Genomic DNA, 14,220 nt, shown 5'->3' on the forward strand with positions numbered 1-14,220 from the left:
AGCACTCGCTCCGCTCGTGTCAAATGAACTCGTGAGTCAAATGCTGTTTACCGCACTTGTTGCATAATATACTATTTTCTACGACCGTCAGTTTCTGGATACATTTTCGCAAAACAACACGAATACATTCACTGACCTGACCCTCAGAATTGACAAACGTCAAAATTCAAAGCTTGGGAAATATCTCCGAAATCATCCGATTGCTTGACGTTTTACGCGGGCTAGATCGGTGTGTAATTAGGTATTTTACAGACGGGAATAAAAAAAAAACAATGATAGCCTCAAAGAATATCAACAGGAAGTAAAAGATTCTAACATTTGGCTATAGGATTGACAGATAGAACATAAAAACCAGGATAAATAGTTAAACCAAATTACAATTAAAGAAGCAATATTGTTGGCATGCGAAGAGGACACTTTTGACGGTACTTACTCACCCGATCATTTTGCAAAAGTGCGTAGAGAAGATGCAATAGATAATGGGGTTGGCTGCTGAGTTCAGAGGAGCCAGACTCTGCACGAAGGTGGCCACCGCTATGTTCGTCTGGGTCCTCGGTATATGACCGTAGACTTGTAGCAGGTCGAATATTATATACGGACTCCAGCACAGAATAAATACTGGAATTTAAGATTTTGGTTAGTTCGGTGTTTGAAAGGAAATTTTCAATGTTTTTCTTGCTAATTTTAATGTTCAATTATATGATTAAACATGGAAGATGCGGTGAAGGTTCCGGTACCAAATTTTCAATACAATTAAGTCGATCAAAACTAACCTAAAAGTACGTACCTGTGACAATGACGAAGGTGATTTTGACGGTCTTGACCTTGGCCCTAGGGATCAGTCCTCTCGAAGATGCCCGTCGCGAATTGTCGGAACCTTAAACGAAAATCGAAGAAGAGTATCGACTCTCGTTGTACACGACGTCAAAATAAAATACCTGGACGGTCGTGGTCGTTGCGCCTGTTTCTCGCAAAGCTGGGCGCCCCTTTGGCCCAAATGGTCACTATGATCACCGCGTAGCACGTGGTGATTATCAGGGCCGGCACGATGAACAGCGTGACCGAAACCAGCACCATGTATATCTTCCATTGCCACTGGTGTTGGAACTCGATCCAGCACTGGAGTTGGTCTACGCGAGGGGAGACAGAAAGAAAGAGAAGGCGATATCAAATGCTTGGGATGTGCGGGTGGTGCCTCTATTTTGACGGTAGTCTCCCCGGTGAAAAATTCGGTAGGTCTGAGGTTAACCCAGAAAGTGAGGTTATGCCAGAAAGAATTGTTGACAAGTGCCAAAGAATCATCCACTCTGTATTGTAAATCTAATACCGTAAGTAGTGTATTTTTCGTTCTTTGCCATCCTCCGTCTCCTAGGCGATATCAAAATTTCTCGACAACCAGAGAATTCATATTTAGTAGTTTTCCCACTCATCTACAGATGGCAGCACACTTAATATAGTATGCATACATGGTGTCCTAAAGAATTTCCAAAACATAAAGCAAGAAACGGGAAAACCCTTGGAAGCCTCAGGAAGTAACGGTTCTTTGTCCCCTGAATGATCAAGAAATCGTAGAATTTCTTTCAATCATTACATATTTATGCATTGATAGACATTTTTTTTATGATTGCATTAAAAATAGTAAACAACCCCTTGCGTTTAGTAAAAGATAGGTTATGTTGTCAGCTACCGTTAAAATGGGCGACCAATTCAAGGTTGCTCTCCCCACGTCTACACGTTGTACTTACTTTGTATTGACTTCTCCTCGTACAAAATCAGTATGGGTATGGAGAACAGGACGCTAAACAGCCACGCGGCAATTATCAAGCACTTCGCCCTCTTCCCTGGAACACAAAGAGGAGAGCGACAAGCCGTCGCGTTAATTGGAACTCACCCCCAAATTCGCTTAACGCCCTTCACTCGGAAAGGCTCGCCCTAAGTGAATGTTTTCCGCAGGAGGGGAGGTTAAGAAGGTTTATTTTTTTGAGGGCGAGCAAGACAACCGGCAGGTTTTGGTTTTAGCAGTTTAGATTGAAAAAAGGAAAAGTTTGATTCTTAAACAAATAATTTTTAAAAATCTCCTTTTCTTAAAATTAAACTACTACAAAACATCTGTAGGACGTTGATGAACGAAAAATACTGGAAATTTAAGAAGTGAATACCTTTTATTGGCGAAATGTTGATGATTCCAAATGTATTTTTGTAACTTATATATATGGTGCTTCATTAATCAATGAAATATTTTAACTGTAGAATCGTGAGCTCATAATAAAGAGTATGTTCTTTATATGAAAAGTATTGGCAAGAAAAATGGCAATTCCGCCAGTAGCATAGAAGCTGGTCAACCAGTCAACCAGTCATTTGCTTCTCCTAGGTACGATAAAATACGCAAAAATAATTTTTATTTATTTTTTTTTTAATTTTTGAACCTTTTTATATATTTTTGCAACGCGAACAAATCGACACCGTTCATCTGGATTCGTTGAAAAGGGTCACAAATAAACATCGACACAATCGTTTCCTGTCACCGACATTTCAACAAACCCCCGTCTATCATGATCTCAATGGCACGCGACTTGCAAATGTAAATCAATTTCCCAACAGGATTTTTCGCCGCTCATCGCGAGTGCACTACGTAAATATGTTATTTTTTAACATCTGAAATTCTGAAAACGTTTTCTATCTGACCCGGACAGACTAGGTTGAGTTTAACGTTCAAACTAGAAAGCTTTACACGCCAAAACGTTGCAATACAATCCTCCAGCTTCAAAAAACCCAACGCGCGATCACAGGTCACCGTAAGAAAGTTTGATTTGTACTCACAGCTTCCGGAGAACTTCATCGGATGCGTGATTGCATCGTATCGGTCTATGCTCAGCGCCACCAGCACGTAAGTCGAGCCGTAAGTCACCAACACCTTAGAACAATATCTGACTGATAAATATTATTCCAGAATTTTGATAAACGGACGATTTTAAATTGAATTGGTTGAATTTCATAAGAATATACATAACATATTTGAGTTACTCAAATATCTGTGACTCAAGACTACTGAAGTATGGTATATTAACATAGCAACCTATGTTAATATACCAAATTACGCGACCTTGAATTACGGCAACATTCGACCTGGACTCTTAAACGAAATGTTATCTACTATACTTGGACTACAAACATAGTGCTTTTAAAACAGACCCCCGATTAACTTTGCCTACTGTTTATTTATTCTTATAAGACACCCTGCCGAGCGGACCCTTATCCGTAACTATTCCAGGAGCGTTCAAGGAACATTAACAAGCGGCATATATTATTACGTTCTATTTCATTAAATATCTACATAGTATCATTATTAATATACAAAATATTGAATATAATAATAAAAAAGTATCAGTCGCTTAAAAACTCGTCAATATCGCTATTGTCGTCACGTTTATTAATTGTTTGGAACTGAAAAGCCATTTTCTTCAAAACAGTACCCGACGACAAGGTTTGACAATAGAAATTTTCTATTCTTAACACTAAATTCCATCATTAAGTGATAGATTCGAATATCTCATTTTGTTAATCTCCATATCCATAGCTTTCAACAAATTTAGTGTTTTGCTTTTTGATTGATTCTGTAAAATATCAAAATTACCATCAAAGTTGTGTATTTATGAATTTAAATGAATCCGAACTTTTATTTTTATACGCCCTTTTACCTACCGATGTTTGTCCGATATAAATTTTGGGACATGATCTACATGTCAACTTGTAGACTCCGGATTTTTGAGTATTTCACAATTTACTTTTATTGTTTTTAAAAAACTGTACTATGGTGTTTTCAGTTTTAAAAGCAATGTTAAGACCAAATGTTTCCAAATTTTCTTACTAGATTCTCCTTTTTTTTAATAAATTTTGAGTTCGGTGTTTAATATAGGAGAGATAGAGTTCAGAGTTATTTGAAACTACTTTTTAGTTATAATCTTATCTATCAAAATGGGGTCGTAACCATTGTTAAAATCTATTTGTTTTATAAAATTTAATTCTTTTTCATAATTTTTTGTGGAAAGTTCTCTGTGGATAAAAGCATATATATATAGGGGTCATTTGAGTTATTATGTATTATTGTGTCCGTGTGTGAGGATTTATGGTACATGGAAAAATCAAATTTGTTCTGTAGTTTAGTTATAGTTAAGGCCAGAAAGTTTAGAGAGTTATCTAGTTCCTTCTCTGTGGTAAATTTTATACGGTTATGTATGGAGTTAATATGATTCAAAAATGACTGCAGATGTCTTTCCATTTCAGTTAAAGCAAAAAAGTCATCTACGTATCTATACCATCAGAGAAATCCTTCATTCAGAAGATGTTTATGTATGATATTTTCTAAATTGTCCCTGAAAATTTTTGCATAATTAATCCTTCTGTGAAAATGCGAACATTTTTTGTTCTAATTTAATTGCGGTAAATGGATTTTCATCAAGTAAAAGTCACATCAGTCCAATTTAATATTTTTGTCCAAGAAGCATATACTCGTATATTTGTTTAAAAATTTTCATGTAATAATGAAAAGAACTTTATTAAGTGCGTCATATTATTTGTTTATAAATATATCATATCCCGTACGACTGCATCAAAGACACATCAAAGGTCTGACAGAGAGTGCTGCAACTTATATTTTAATTCTGTAAACTTTGGTTATAGTAGGTATATTGTTTAACATTACGTGAAAGAAAATGTATGACGTTTAATGTTATAAAAGATCCTGATCTAGTGCCGAAATACAGTTAGGTCAATAATGGCTGTCACGTTAAGGTTTTTTCGACCAAAAGTCACAACTTGCCCAGCGTTTTTACCTGCAGGAATCGAATGATTTTGCAGGCGACGTTGCCGGCGTTCCAGCTAACCGTAATCCTCCATATGATGTCGGTTAGGACGCTTATAAGTCCGACGGACAAATCTATAAGAAAAACCCAACACGTTGCGACCAGGCAAACCTAAACTAACTAAATACCCGCGAAAGCCAAATGGGTGATGAAATAGTTCATCCGGCTTTTCCTGGACCTGCCGAACAGGAGGGTGTAGAGTACGCCCATGTTGCCCGCGACGATCACTACGAACAGTATCCATAGCACCGTGAATTGCTCCACCTGCAACGAAGAAGAAGTACATTTTATCGCCGTTTCCGGATCCGGGCGTATACGTAAACAGGTCGTTTGGAAATTATCCGGGACGACTCCCGTTCGGGTTCCTGTTCCTGTACACCTCATTTGCCTTGGCTCGGAATGTGTATAAATAAACCGGAGAATGTCGTTTTCCGGGCCGAATCCGGGTCGCGTTCTTGAAAATTCAACGGGATCCGGCTTGAAGGACCGGATTATGTGTAGTGGGAGCGAACGGAAACTAAACATTAGGTTATTTGGGTGTAAAATACATATATAATCCGGATACTAAGTAAATTAATATAAAAATGGGATGTAAATATCTTAAAACTTCCATTGACTTGACAAATCACGTCTAGCACGTGGTCAATTGAAACCAGACAAGCAACGGGTAAAAAACACTAACTACACTGTCTGGGGGTCCGATGACGTCGCCGCCATCTATTTCGGTTTGTACGCTTCCCAGACGCGGCCGCGTTGATTTATCGCCCGATTTTGCTTATTTACACAGATTACGGTATATAAATCTCGTGTATTTTATGTGTTTATTTTATCATTGGCGGAAAGACGGGAAGGGGGGTTGTTTTTTTCTTTTCCGGCGTCTCGGATAGTTTTCGCTCATAACCATTCATTCGCGATTTTCCGATGCCGCTAAAGTCGAGAGCGGTTCGGCGAATATGAACGAGAAATTTCAACGCCAACTACTTCGATTTATAATCTCAAAGCTCGTAAAGCTAATCCGCGTAAAAGCATAGCCCTTTATCCGTCCGCACAGAGGTCTGCGTATAAATTGCATATAGAAGATTTTATCCGACCCGTAAAAATTGTTAGTTTATTCCGACGCTAGATGTCGCGCGGAAGCTTTGGCGGTTTTGACCGCAGACCAACTAAAGTTAATGGTCATTCGAAAATAACTTATTTTTCTCATGCGAGTGTCCACGTTTTTATTGGTCGGCGTTATAGAAAAGTGAGTCAAATTTTACAATAGAAAAAGATTAGTAATCGGGATTGTTGCCTTTGTTTTGGCTCATTCATATCAATGGTTCAATGGGTTTGTCATCGTTTGATTACTTTATTTACCGATATATTGTTACTATTCTGCAATCGAACAATATTTCCTTTCAGTGGTTGTTTATTGGTTAGCAAATTTCTGGATTCCTCCTGCGTCGGTTTTTGCTGAGTCGAAATTGCTGACGTTTCGCCAATCATCCTGTTGCCTTCTTCAGAGCTTGACTGAAACTGTTTCAGCAAAAACCGACGCAGGAGGAATCCAGAAGTTTTGTAAAAAGTAAAGCCTGTGGAAGTTTCTTTAAAAAATTAAAATGTACGTATTACTTAAATGTGTACATTTAAAAAATATTTTTTAAACCAGAATAGTCAGTTATTTTTTATTTATAAATAATACCCGCAATATAGATTATCATATCTTACAATAGCCGGAACCCAATTCTTTATTTATACAATCCTATTAATATATTAGAACTCAAATTATTTATAACAAAAATTATATAATATACAATAGGCGTAAATGCTTTACTTGCCCAAAAAACTTTTTTGGCCTATATATATATCAAAATTTTAATGTTGGCCCCTTCAAAGTAATCCGCCCCACTTGTGCCAACGTTGTTTCTAATCCTCGAACCACTTTTTGGGTATAGCCTTGAGTTCTTGTAGAGATTTTTTCTTTTTCTCAATTGCATCAAACCTTCTTCCTTTCATCGGTTTCATGAGTTTTGCAAACAAGAAGAAGTCACAGGGGGCCATGTCCGGTGAATGTGGTGCCTGGGGCATGATTGCGGTTTTGATTTTGGCCAAAAACTTAGACACAAGCAACGATGAATGAGCAGGTGTATTATCGTGATGAACTGTTTTCCCAAAATACTACATCACGATAATCAAAGTAAGCAAAACCTTGACATTTGGTCCAACTTGACGTGCTTTTTCGTTCTTGGCGATTCTGGGTTCTTCCATTGGGACGGCTGGGAGTTGGTTTCGACGTCATAACCATATACCCATGATTCGCCACCAGTTATAACCTTTTTGGGCATATCAGGATCATCATTAACGTCGATGAACAGCTCTTGAACGATAATTCCTCGACTGTCCATTTGTTCAAATTTAAGCAGTTTCGGAACTAATTTTGCTGCTACGCATTTGATGCCGACGTCTTCAGCCACTTCTCTAATAGTGATTCGACGATTTTTCAGTACGAGGCTTCCTCCCCGCCATTTTGGAACACTTATAAACATTTTTTTTGCTCCTCATATGCCGTTGTCAACATTTCAAGTGTATTCAGCACTGTATTCCATTTTTTACACAAAATTTTATGGAAATTTTTTGTTCCGCTTTTTGACAGCAGAACATCGCCGAGCATACAAAAAGTCACCTTACTTTTTGAACACACCTCGTATTACTGCATTATCACAAGAATTCATTTTCGTTCGTAGTGCATAAACACCGTAAAATTGTCAAAATATATCGCAACCACTTAGTACTAACGCCCAGTTCATTAGCCAGCTTTAAGGTATACTCCTCAGGTTACTGTTAATTAAATAACGGACACGAGTTCATTGATGTCGTTTTTTTTATTTTAAAAGGGGTTTTCTTGCAGAACGCTGATCAATAAATGATGTCTAGCGAGTCGAATGGGCCGACCCGGCCCTGACTTTGTTCCGAGAACTCGGTCGTACGCAGGGATCGGTGCGAGATCATAGACGCCGCCTATCTATAAGAAGGCTCGAATTTTTGACCCCTTTCGGTCAGTCGAAAAGAGAAACCGAAGCGCGCAAATATAAATATTTGACAGATACAAATAGAGACCTTATATAAATTATTGGTTAGTAGGGAATAAGAGCCAGGAAATTGTAAGCGATTTTGTTATTTTGGGACTAAAATAAATTTTAAGTTCCGTTAAGTTTTAACGTTTGATGTCACAATCTCGTCTGTCGAACCGAAACGATTTTAGTCGGTTTAAAAACCTAACAATATATATGCAAATAACCAGTGATAAAATTTGCAAATTAGGTTTCGATAATAAGGATGCTACGCGTCGCTACTACATAAGTACATGTTTGTGTATGTATGAACTCGTTGCATGTTTCCGGATATTACCGGACTAATTAGCCCTTTGCATTCCATTTTCATCGAGAAGCGTCCTCGCGATTCATTGGGCGAAACGTTCGCGTCAATTGTCTCTAATTAACCCAGTGATAAGAGTGCATCCGAAATAAGTCGTCTCAATGAGTCGCAACGACTCTAGCAAAGTTGTAAACCTTGTCTTGCTAGTACGAATGACGTTCATGTCTGGTGATATCACAGAAGAAAGATTGAGGTTCTAGTCTCATTAATTGAAACAAGATAAAGCAGAAACGCAAATCATAGGAAAAAATAACAGCAATTTTTATGCTGTGGTATAGTCTAGTCGTGTTATAATCATGGTTTCAATTCATACACATTTATTTCCCTGACCCTGAAACGGAAAGGGTTTATCATTCCGGATTTAAAGCAGCCGCTCAGTAAATTTGGAAAAACATTATTGATACAGTTTTTCCGCTTGGAATATCGTTTGTTAAATAGAGGGAATATTATTATGGAAATTAAAAGAATAACTTTTTGTGCTAGTGGACTGGCGAATAGCACAGCTCTAAAAATAAAGATTTTTTTTTTGCCCTGGATATCTGTGAAAATGTTTATGTTTTCAAGTGTCCAGATCACGAATATATGAAATACTTTTATGATAATCAGCTTTTTATTCATAAAAATTGATTTTATCAGTCATGATTAGGCTTCCGCACAACTTTTTCGCGCATACAAACATCACGTGATCCTTACTCTTAGCGACCCCCACCTTTGGTCCGCAGAACAGCTGAGATCTCAGTTACTCGACAATACGAAGTACCTACACGTGAATCTAAATAATAGTCTAAGAGCCAGTGGGCGGCTACCTGAATGTATTTGACCAGACCTGGGTTTTTGTACATTGCGGCCCCTATATCTATTATACATGATGTGGGGACCCACTAAGCCCAAAGCGGTGGACCCAGGTACTGCGCAGGTGAGACAGGTATTAATTTTTGGCGAATTTTAAATATATTTGACCACGACTGCCGTTTTGAAATCTTAAAATATATTATTATTATCGAAAAATAATAATGGCAGACCATTTGCATGCGGTTAACATTATGGCGGACAGTTTTGAAAATGCTCAGTAGATAACAAAATCTTTACTATTACCCGGTCAGATGTATATGTATTACGATCGCAGTTTTACATAAATTTAACTCACTTATAATTAATTTTATCACTGTATGTATAAAAATAAATACTTTTTTTGTACTTTATTAGCCAAAATTTATAAAATTGATGATAAATGAAGTAGATATATTACGAAATAATCTGAAATTTTGGCGCTGCCCTCGTACTTCTTTGCTTCGATGGCTCATCATGGCGCGGTATTTCGAATACTACTGCGTATAAAAGACTGCATTTTTTTTTGTAAATTTCCTCATTTCGTTCGCAGCATATAGTATGAAAATGTTTGAAATAAAAAAGTTTCTCGCTTACTGACAATTTCAATACAAAAAATCCAATTTTCATATGTGAGGTCGTGAAAAAAATGGAAAATAAAAAATTCGAAAATTATATCGCCTCGGTTATCATCGCTTACGTATGCTCTTCAAGTCAAATAGAAAATCATTAGGATATGTTGGATAGTTTTGGAGTTATTGGAGGGTAAATAATAAAAAGTGATTTTTTTTATTTCCGCATTGCTGACAGTGTTTTCGATTTTACAAAACTCGGTACCACTAAAAAAGTCGTAATTACCTATTTCGTATGATTTCAGTCGGGTTTCATCTGGTTCTAAGTCGATTAATTTTTTGTTCAAGATGGAAGCGACTTATAAAGAATAATAATAGAGACGCACATAATTTGACACATAATGAGTTTTCTGTTTCAACACTAAGCGGAGTAGAGAAAAAGGGGGTCGAATCTACTAATGTCATCTTTACCCTCTTCCACTCCCACCGCGCCGCGGCACTTACGTTTTTAAAGCCACTTTATTGCGGAGGAAATTCGAAGATATGCCGATGCTCTCGAGACATAAAGACATCGGCGCTTTCTTGAAAGCTGTGGGCGACCAACGGTCATACGTTTCGGTAAATAAAACGAGGAAAATTGACTTCGGTTCGGGAGCGGCTCGTCACGGGCAAAATTTTGACGACTTTGTCGATTTTCTTCAAAAATTTCGATTAAATTCAATCCATAATAATAATAATAATTAAAATCTTTTCCTTATACCATTTGACAAAAAAATATATTTTTTGAACTATTGTTAAAAAAAAATGTCAATAACAGAGCGTAATAAACCAGAAATCTATTTCAAAAATCGCACACTCCTAGTTATTGTCCCGCCCCCATACCCACGCGGAAAGCCAATTTACTGCGGCAATTCGCGTTGCAATAACAACTATCGTCGATATAACTCATGAAAATGGAAATTCGAATTATGTAAAACCGACACACGCGGCTCGCGTGTCACTTTTATATTTCCCCGATAAATCGGATTTCGAAAAACGACCGGTCCCGCGTGACGTTTCGAACGACGTTCCGCGCGCTTCTTCAGTGCTACGCTTGAAATCTCATCGAGAAGTCTCTCGAATGTCCTTGTCCAGGGGAGGGGAGGTATTGGGTGTGATTTAGACATATATTACAATCGGATTTTACAACTGTAGACCTCTTTTATGTTCTGTGACCGTTAAAGGGCAAGTGCCCATAGCTGAATAAATAACGTCAGGAACAAAGATGAGGTGGGACGTAGCATTGGGGCCTTTGTGTGTAACCTTACGTCCTAACTCCTTTTTTTTTTCAAAAATACGTAAAAAGTTTGTGAATTTACCGTTTCTTTACAAAGTTGTTGTATATTACCGCATTGGAATTTTTAAGATGAAAATGAAATACTTTAGCGTTTGTTTCCTTGAATTTGTGCTTCTTGTTGTTTCTTAATATTAAACTTTATATATATTTTTATTACGTTTGTTTCCTTGAATTTAGCTGAGGAATTACCAAACTAAACGAATTTTTTAGTGACTTTTATCGCTTGATATCTTCGGAAGTTTCTTTGCCTTTTTACGACTTTTACGATAAATTCCAAGATCCAAACTAAACAATTTACCCAAACACTTCGGCGAAACTTGTACTCATCTAACTTATATAGATTTATATTGCCGATAAATCGGCATAGCTACTCCTCTACGAACCAGAACTAGTTTGTTTGTTTTGGAAGCGTTTACGCGTTTAAGTCGAACAAATTACCCGTAAATGAAGAATCAGGGGGTGGTGGGGGGGTGTTTTTATAACTTTTTTATTATCGTTGTTTTCGTTCCTACATACAACGTGATCCATATGTAGGGGTTTCGGGCCCAAAAAAAGGGCAACACTTTTCCGGGTTTGTTTGTTTCCCTTCTTACACAACTAATAATTTCTTTTTGCGTTGTGAATAAAATAAAATAAACACGCAGTTCCATCACAAAAAAACAACTTTCACTGAATAACTAATGTTTAAAAACATCTCTGAAAGAACATCCAACATCAAAAGTACCTAAAATATACGAAATTTTTTTTTTATATCAGTAACTTGTAAACGGGACATCCCGTATAAAATGTAAATCGGGAAATGTTTTTGCATATTTAATTAATGCATCATAATAAACAGTGCGGCGTTGTTTAAATTGCAAATACGGGGTGTGTTTAAAAAGTAAGGCGACTTAAATTTTATCAAAAAGTAATTAGTTATTTATCCGTCCGTTTCAAAGTAATCCCCACCAGATATCCTCGAAGCACTTCTGATATAGCCTTGAGTTCTTCCAGCGATTTTTTCTTAATCTCCTCAATTGTTCCAAGCCTCCTTCCTTTCATGGGTTTCTTGAGTGTTGGGAATAGGAAAAAGTCGTAGGAGGACATATCCGGTGCCACCACTTATAAACTTTTTTTTTGCTCAAAGTAGATTCTCTATATGCCGTTTCATTTCAAGTGTTTTGCAGCACTGTAGTCCATTTTTTACACAAGGTTTTGTGCAAATTCTTTGTTTCATTTTTTGAGAGCAGAAAATCGCCGAGTACATAAAACGCGTCTAAAATTCGGGAGAGCGTTTTTAAAAACATTTATTTATACAGAATCAAAATAGAGTTTTATTCGGACTGGCAATTTTACAATGTGACAATCGAATAAACAGGGCTTTCGATGCGGTGTCAGCGAGGGGTTATCTTCGCTTAGCTTTGGGCTTCGTCTGCCCAATTACAACAGTCACCTTACTTTTTGAACATAACTCGTATTTTACGCCCTCTGGTCAATTTTCGTTTGAACCGGTAAGTGTTTCATGAAATTCGAGTCCCAGAAACGGAGATCGAAATATTTTTAATATTTTCAAATAAGATATGGATTTGCCATGAGGAAATTGTTTGGTCCACCTTGTACTCGACGTACGGCGTTTTAAATATCTTCCTTTGACACACGCGAAAGGCAACGACGGCCGTTTGTGTGTCGCCAAATAGAGCCGCTAAAAGAATGTTCGGGTGCCAAAAGCGACGGAACACACTCTCGTACAAAGAAGAATTTTTAATGATCGCTTTGACGAATCCGATCGAACAGCTCGCGTCGCGAATTTTCTTTTTATTTGACGAATAACACCAACAATTACTACGGCACACTTCGTGAAATTTGTTTTCGCGCGTTGATAATAAAATGTGATATTCGAAAAGCAGAAAGAATAAGAAAATTCAGCTTTCATTCATTAAGTGTGAAAGCGCCATCTATGGATTAGGTTTAAACCATACGAAATTCAATTCGGATTTCTTTGATTTCAATTATTGGAAATCTGGCATCTTTGTAACAACTTTTGACATTGAACGCCACATTTATTGAACTGATCAATCAATCAAAACAAAACATTTTCGTCTTTAGGGTTCGTTAGACAATGTATGAAGGTTGTGATATATCATACGGCCAGTCGGGGACACATTAAAATTCAAAGTTAAAAGAGTAAAATCGTATATTATACAACAAGTGCGGTAAACGGCATTTGACTCACGAGTTTATTTGACAAGAACGGAGCGAGTTTTTAATAAACGAGTGACTTAAAAAGTTTACCGAACGTGTTGCATACTATACTTTTTCTACGACCGTCAGTTTTTGGGTACATTTTCGCAAAACAACAAGAATTGACAGACGTCAAAATCGAAAGCGTGGGAAATATCTCCGAAAACATCCGATTGCTCCGAAATCCGTGCTGTAAAATCCCGGAAATGTCCGAAGTGGCTCGGATTCATGGGAAACGAAACTGTCGTGATAGATCGGTGGGTAATTAGGTATATTACAGACGGGAGTTGTTTGTGTTCTTTAAATGTATGTTTGTTTTAAACCCTAACTATTCCGCTAGGATTGGACAAATCTCTTTTAGAAAAAGTTGAAACAATTAACGTTATTGGCTTAGCGTAAAAGTCAGAGAGAAACTAGGATTTTTCATTTCATCTTTACAAAATACCCGTTTCAGGAAGCTGTGGGATGTAGCTTGGGAATCCACCTAATAGTTCTTTTCTGTAACTTGAAAGCGTTCATTACATTACTGAAAGAACCCCAAAACAGTATCTCATATGAAATCCGAGTCTCGACTAAAGCAAAACAGATATTGTTGTCTACAAAAATCTTTCATTTCGCTTCTAATATGTATTATCCGGCTCTGCAATATACAAAAATATGCGTAATCTTATGATTTTCCAACATACAACAATATATCTCAGGAATTATTAGACTTAAATTTATGAAATTCGGTACACGGGGGTTTCTAATTGAGCTGGATCCAATAGTGACATAGGCGACGTTTTTGCCGAATTTGTGTTTTTTCCGAAACTTTCTTGTTTTAAATAGAAAGGGTATGATTTTATTTAGTTTTTGAATTGCTCTTAAAATTCCAAGTATTTTTTATGTAGCATGTTCAAATTCAAGTGTTTTTGCAGGAATGATGAAAAACGAAAGTAATAAAAACTAATCAATAAACTAGAATGTAATTTGTGGACTACACAATTAA

The 14,220-nt window shown here is 37.0% G+C and overlaps 2 protein-coding genes across 5 annotated transcripts in view; one reads left to right on the forward strand and one right to left on the reverse strand.

Annotated features, from left to right (window-relative positions):
- LOC132699334 (probable methylthioribulose-1-phosphate dehydratase) overlaps window positions 1-14,220 on the forward strand; it is a 106,266-nt gene that overhangs the window by 4,833 nt on the left and 87,213 nt on the right. Inside the window, exon 2 of one of the 3 annotated variants that reach the window (XM_060665983.1) lies at window positions 2,823-2,887. The exons of the other annotated variants lie outside the window; for them this stretch is intronic. Coding sequence (XP_060521966.1) covers window positions 2,843-2,887 — 45 coding nt within the window. The 5' untranslated portion in view covers window positions 2,823-2,842. The remainder of the gene's footprint in view (window positions 1-2,822; window positions 2,888-14,220) is intronic. 3 annotated transcript variants of the gene reach the window in all.
- The window catches only part of LOC132699333 (cardioacceleratory peptide receptor-like), a 99,403-nt gene that overhangs the window by 1,707 nt on the left and 83,476 nt on the right, over window positions 1-14,220 (reverse strand). For both annotated transcript variants that reach the window (XM_060665982.1, XM_060665981.1), the window contains exons 2-8: window positions 4,991-5,126; window positions 4,833-4,936; window positions 2,821-2,914; window positions 1,746-1,841; window positions 939-1,130; window positions 788-877; window positions 438-618 (exon numbers count right to left, since the gene is read on the reverse strand). In XM_060665982.1, the coding sequence (XP_060521965.1) occupies window positions 438-618; window positions 788-877; window positions 939-1,130; window positions 1,746-1,841; window positions 2,821-2,914; window positions 4,833-4,936; window positions 4,991-5,072 (839 nt within the window). In that variant the 5' untranslated portion in view covers window positions 5,073-5,126. The remainder of the gene's footprint in view (window positions 1-437; window positions 619-787; window positions 878-938; window positions 1,131-1,745; window positions 1,842-2,820; window positions 2,915-4,832; window positions 4,937-4,990; window positions 5,127-14,220) is intronic.

Source organism: Cylas formicarius, unplaced genomic scaffold (assembly GCF_029955315.1).
Source record: "Cylas formicarius isolate icCylForm1 unplaced genomic scaffold, icCylForm1.1 PGA_scaffold_3__17_contigs__length_32017465, whole genome shotgun sequence".
Lineage (NCBI taxonomy): Eukaryota > Metazoa > Arthropoda > Insecta > Coleoptera > Brentidae > Cylas > Cylas formicarius.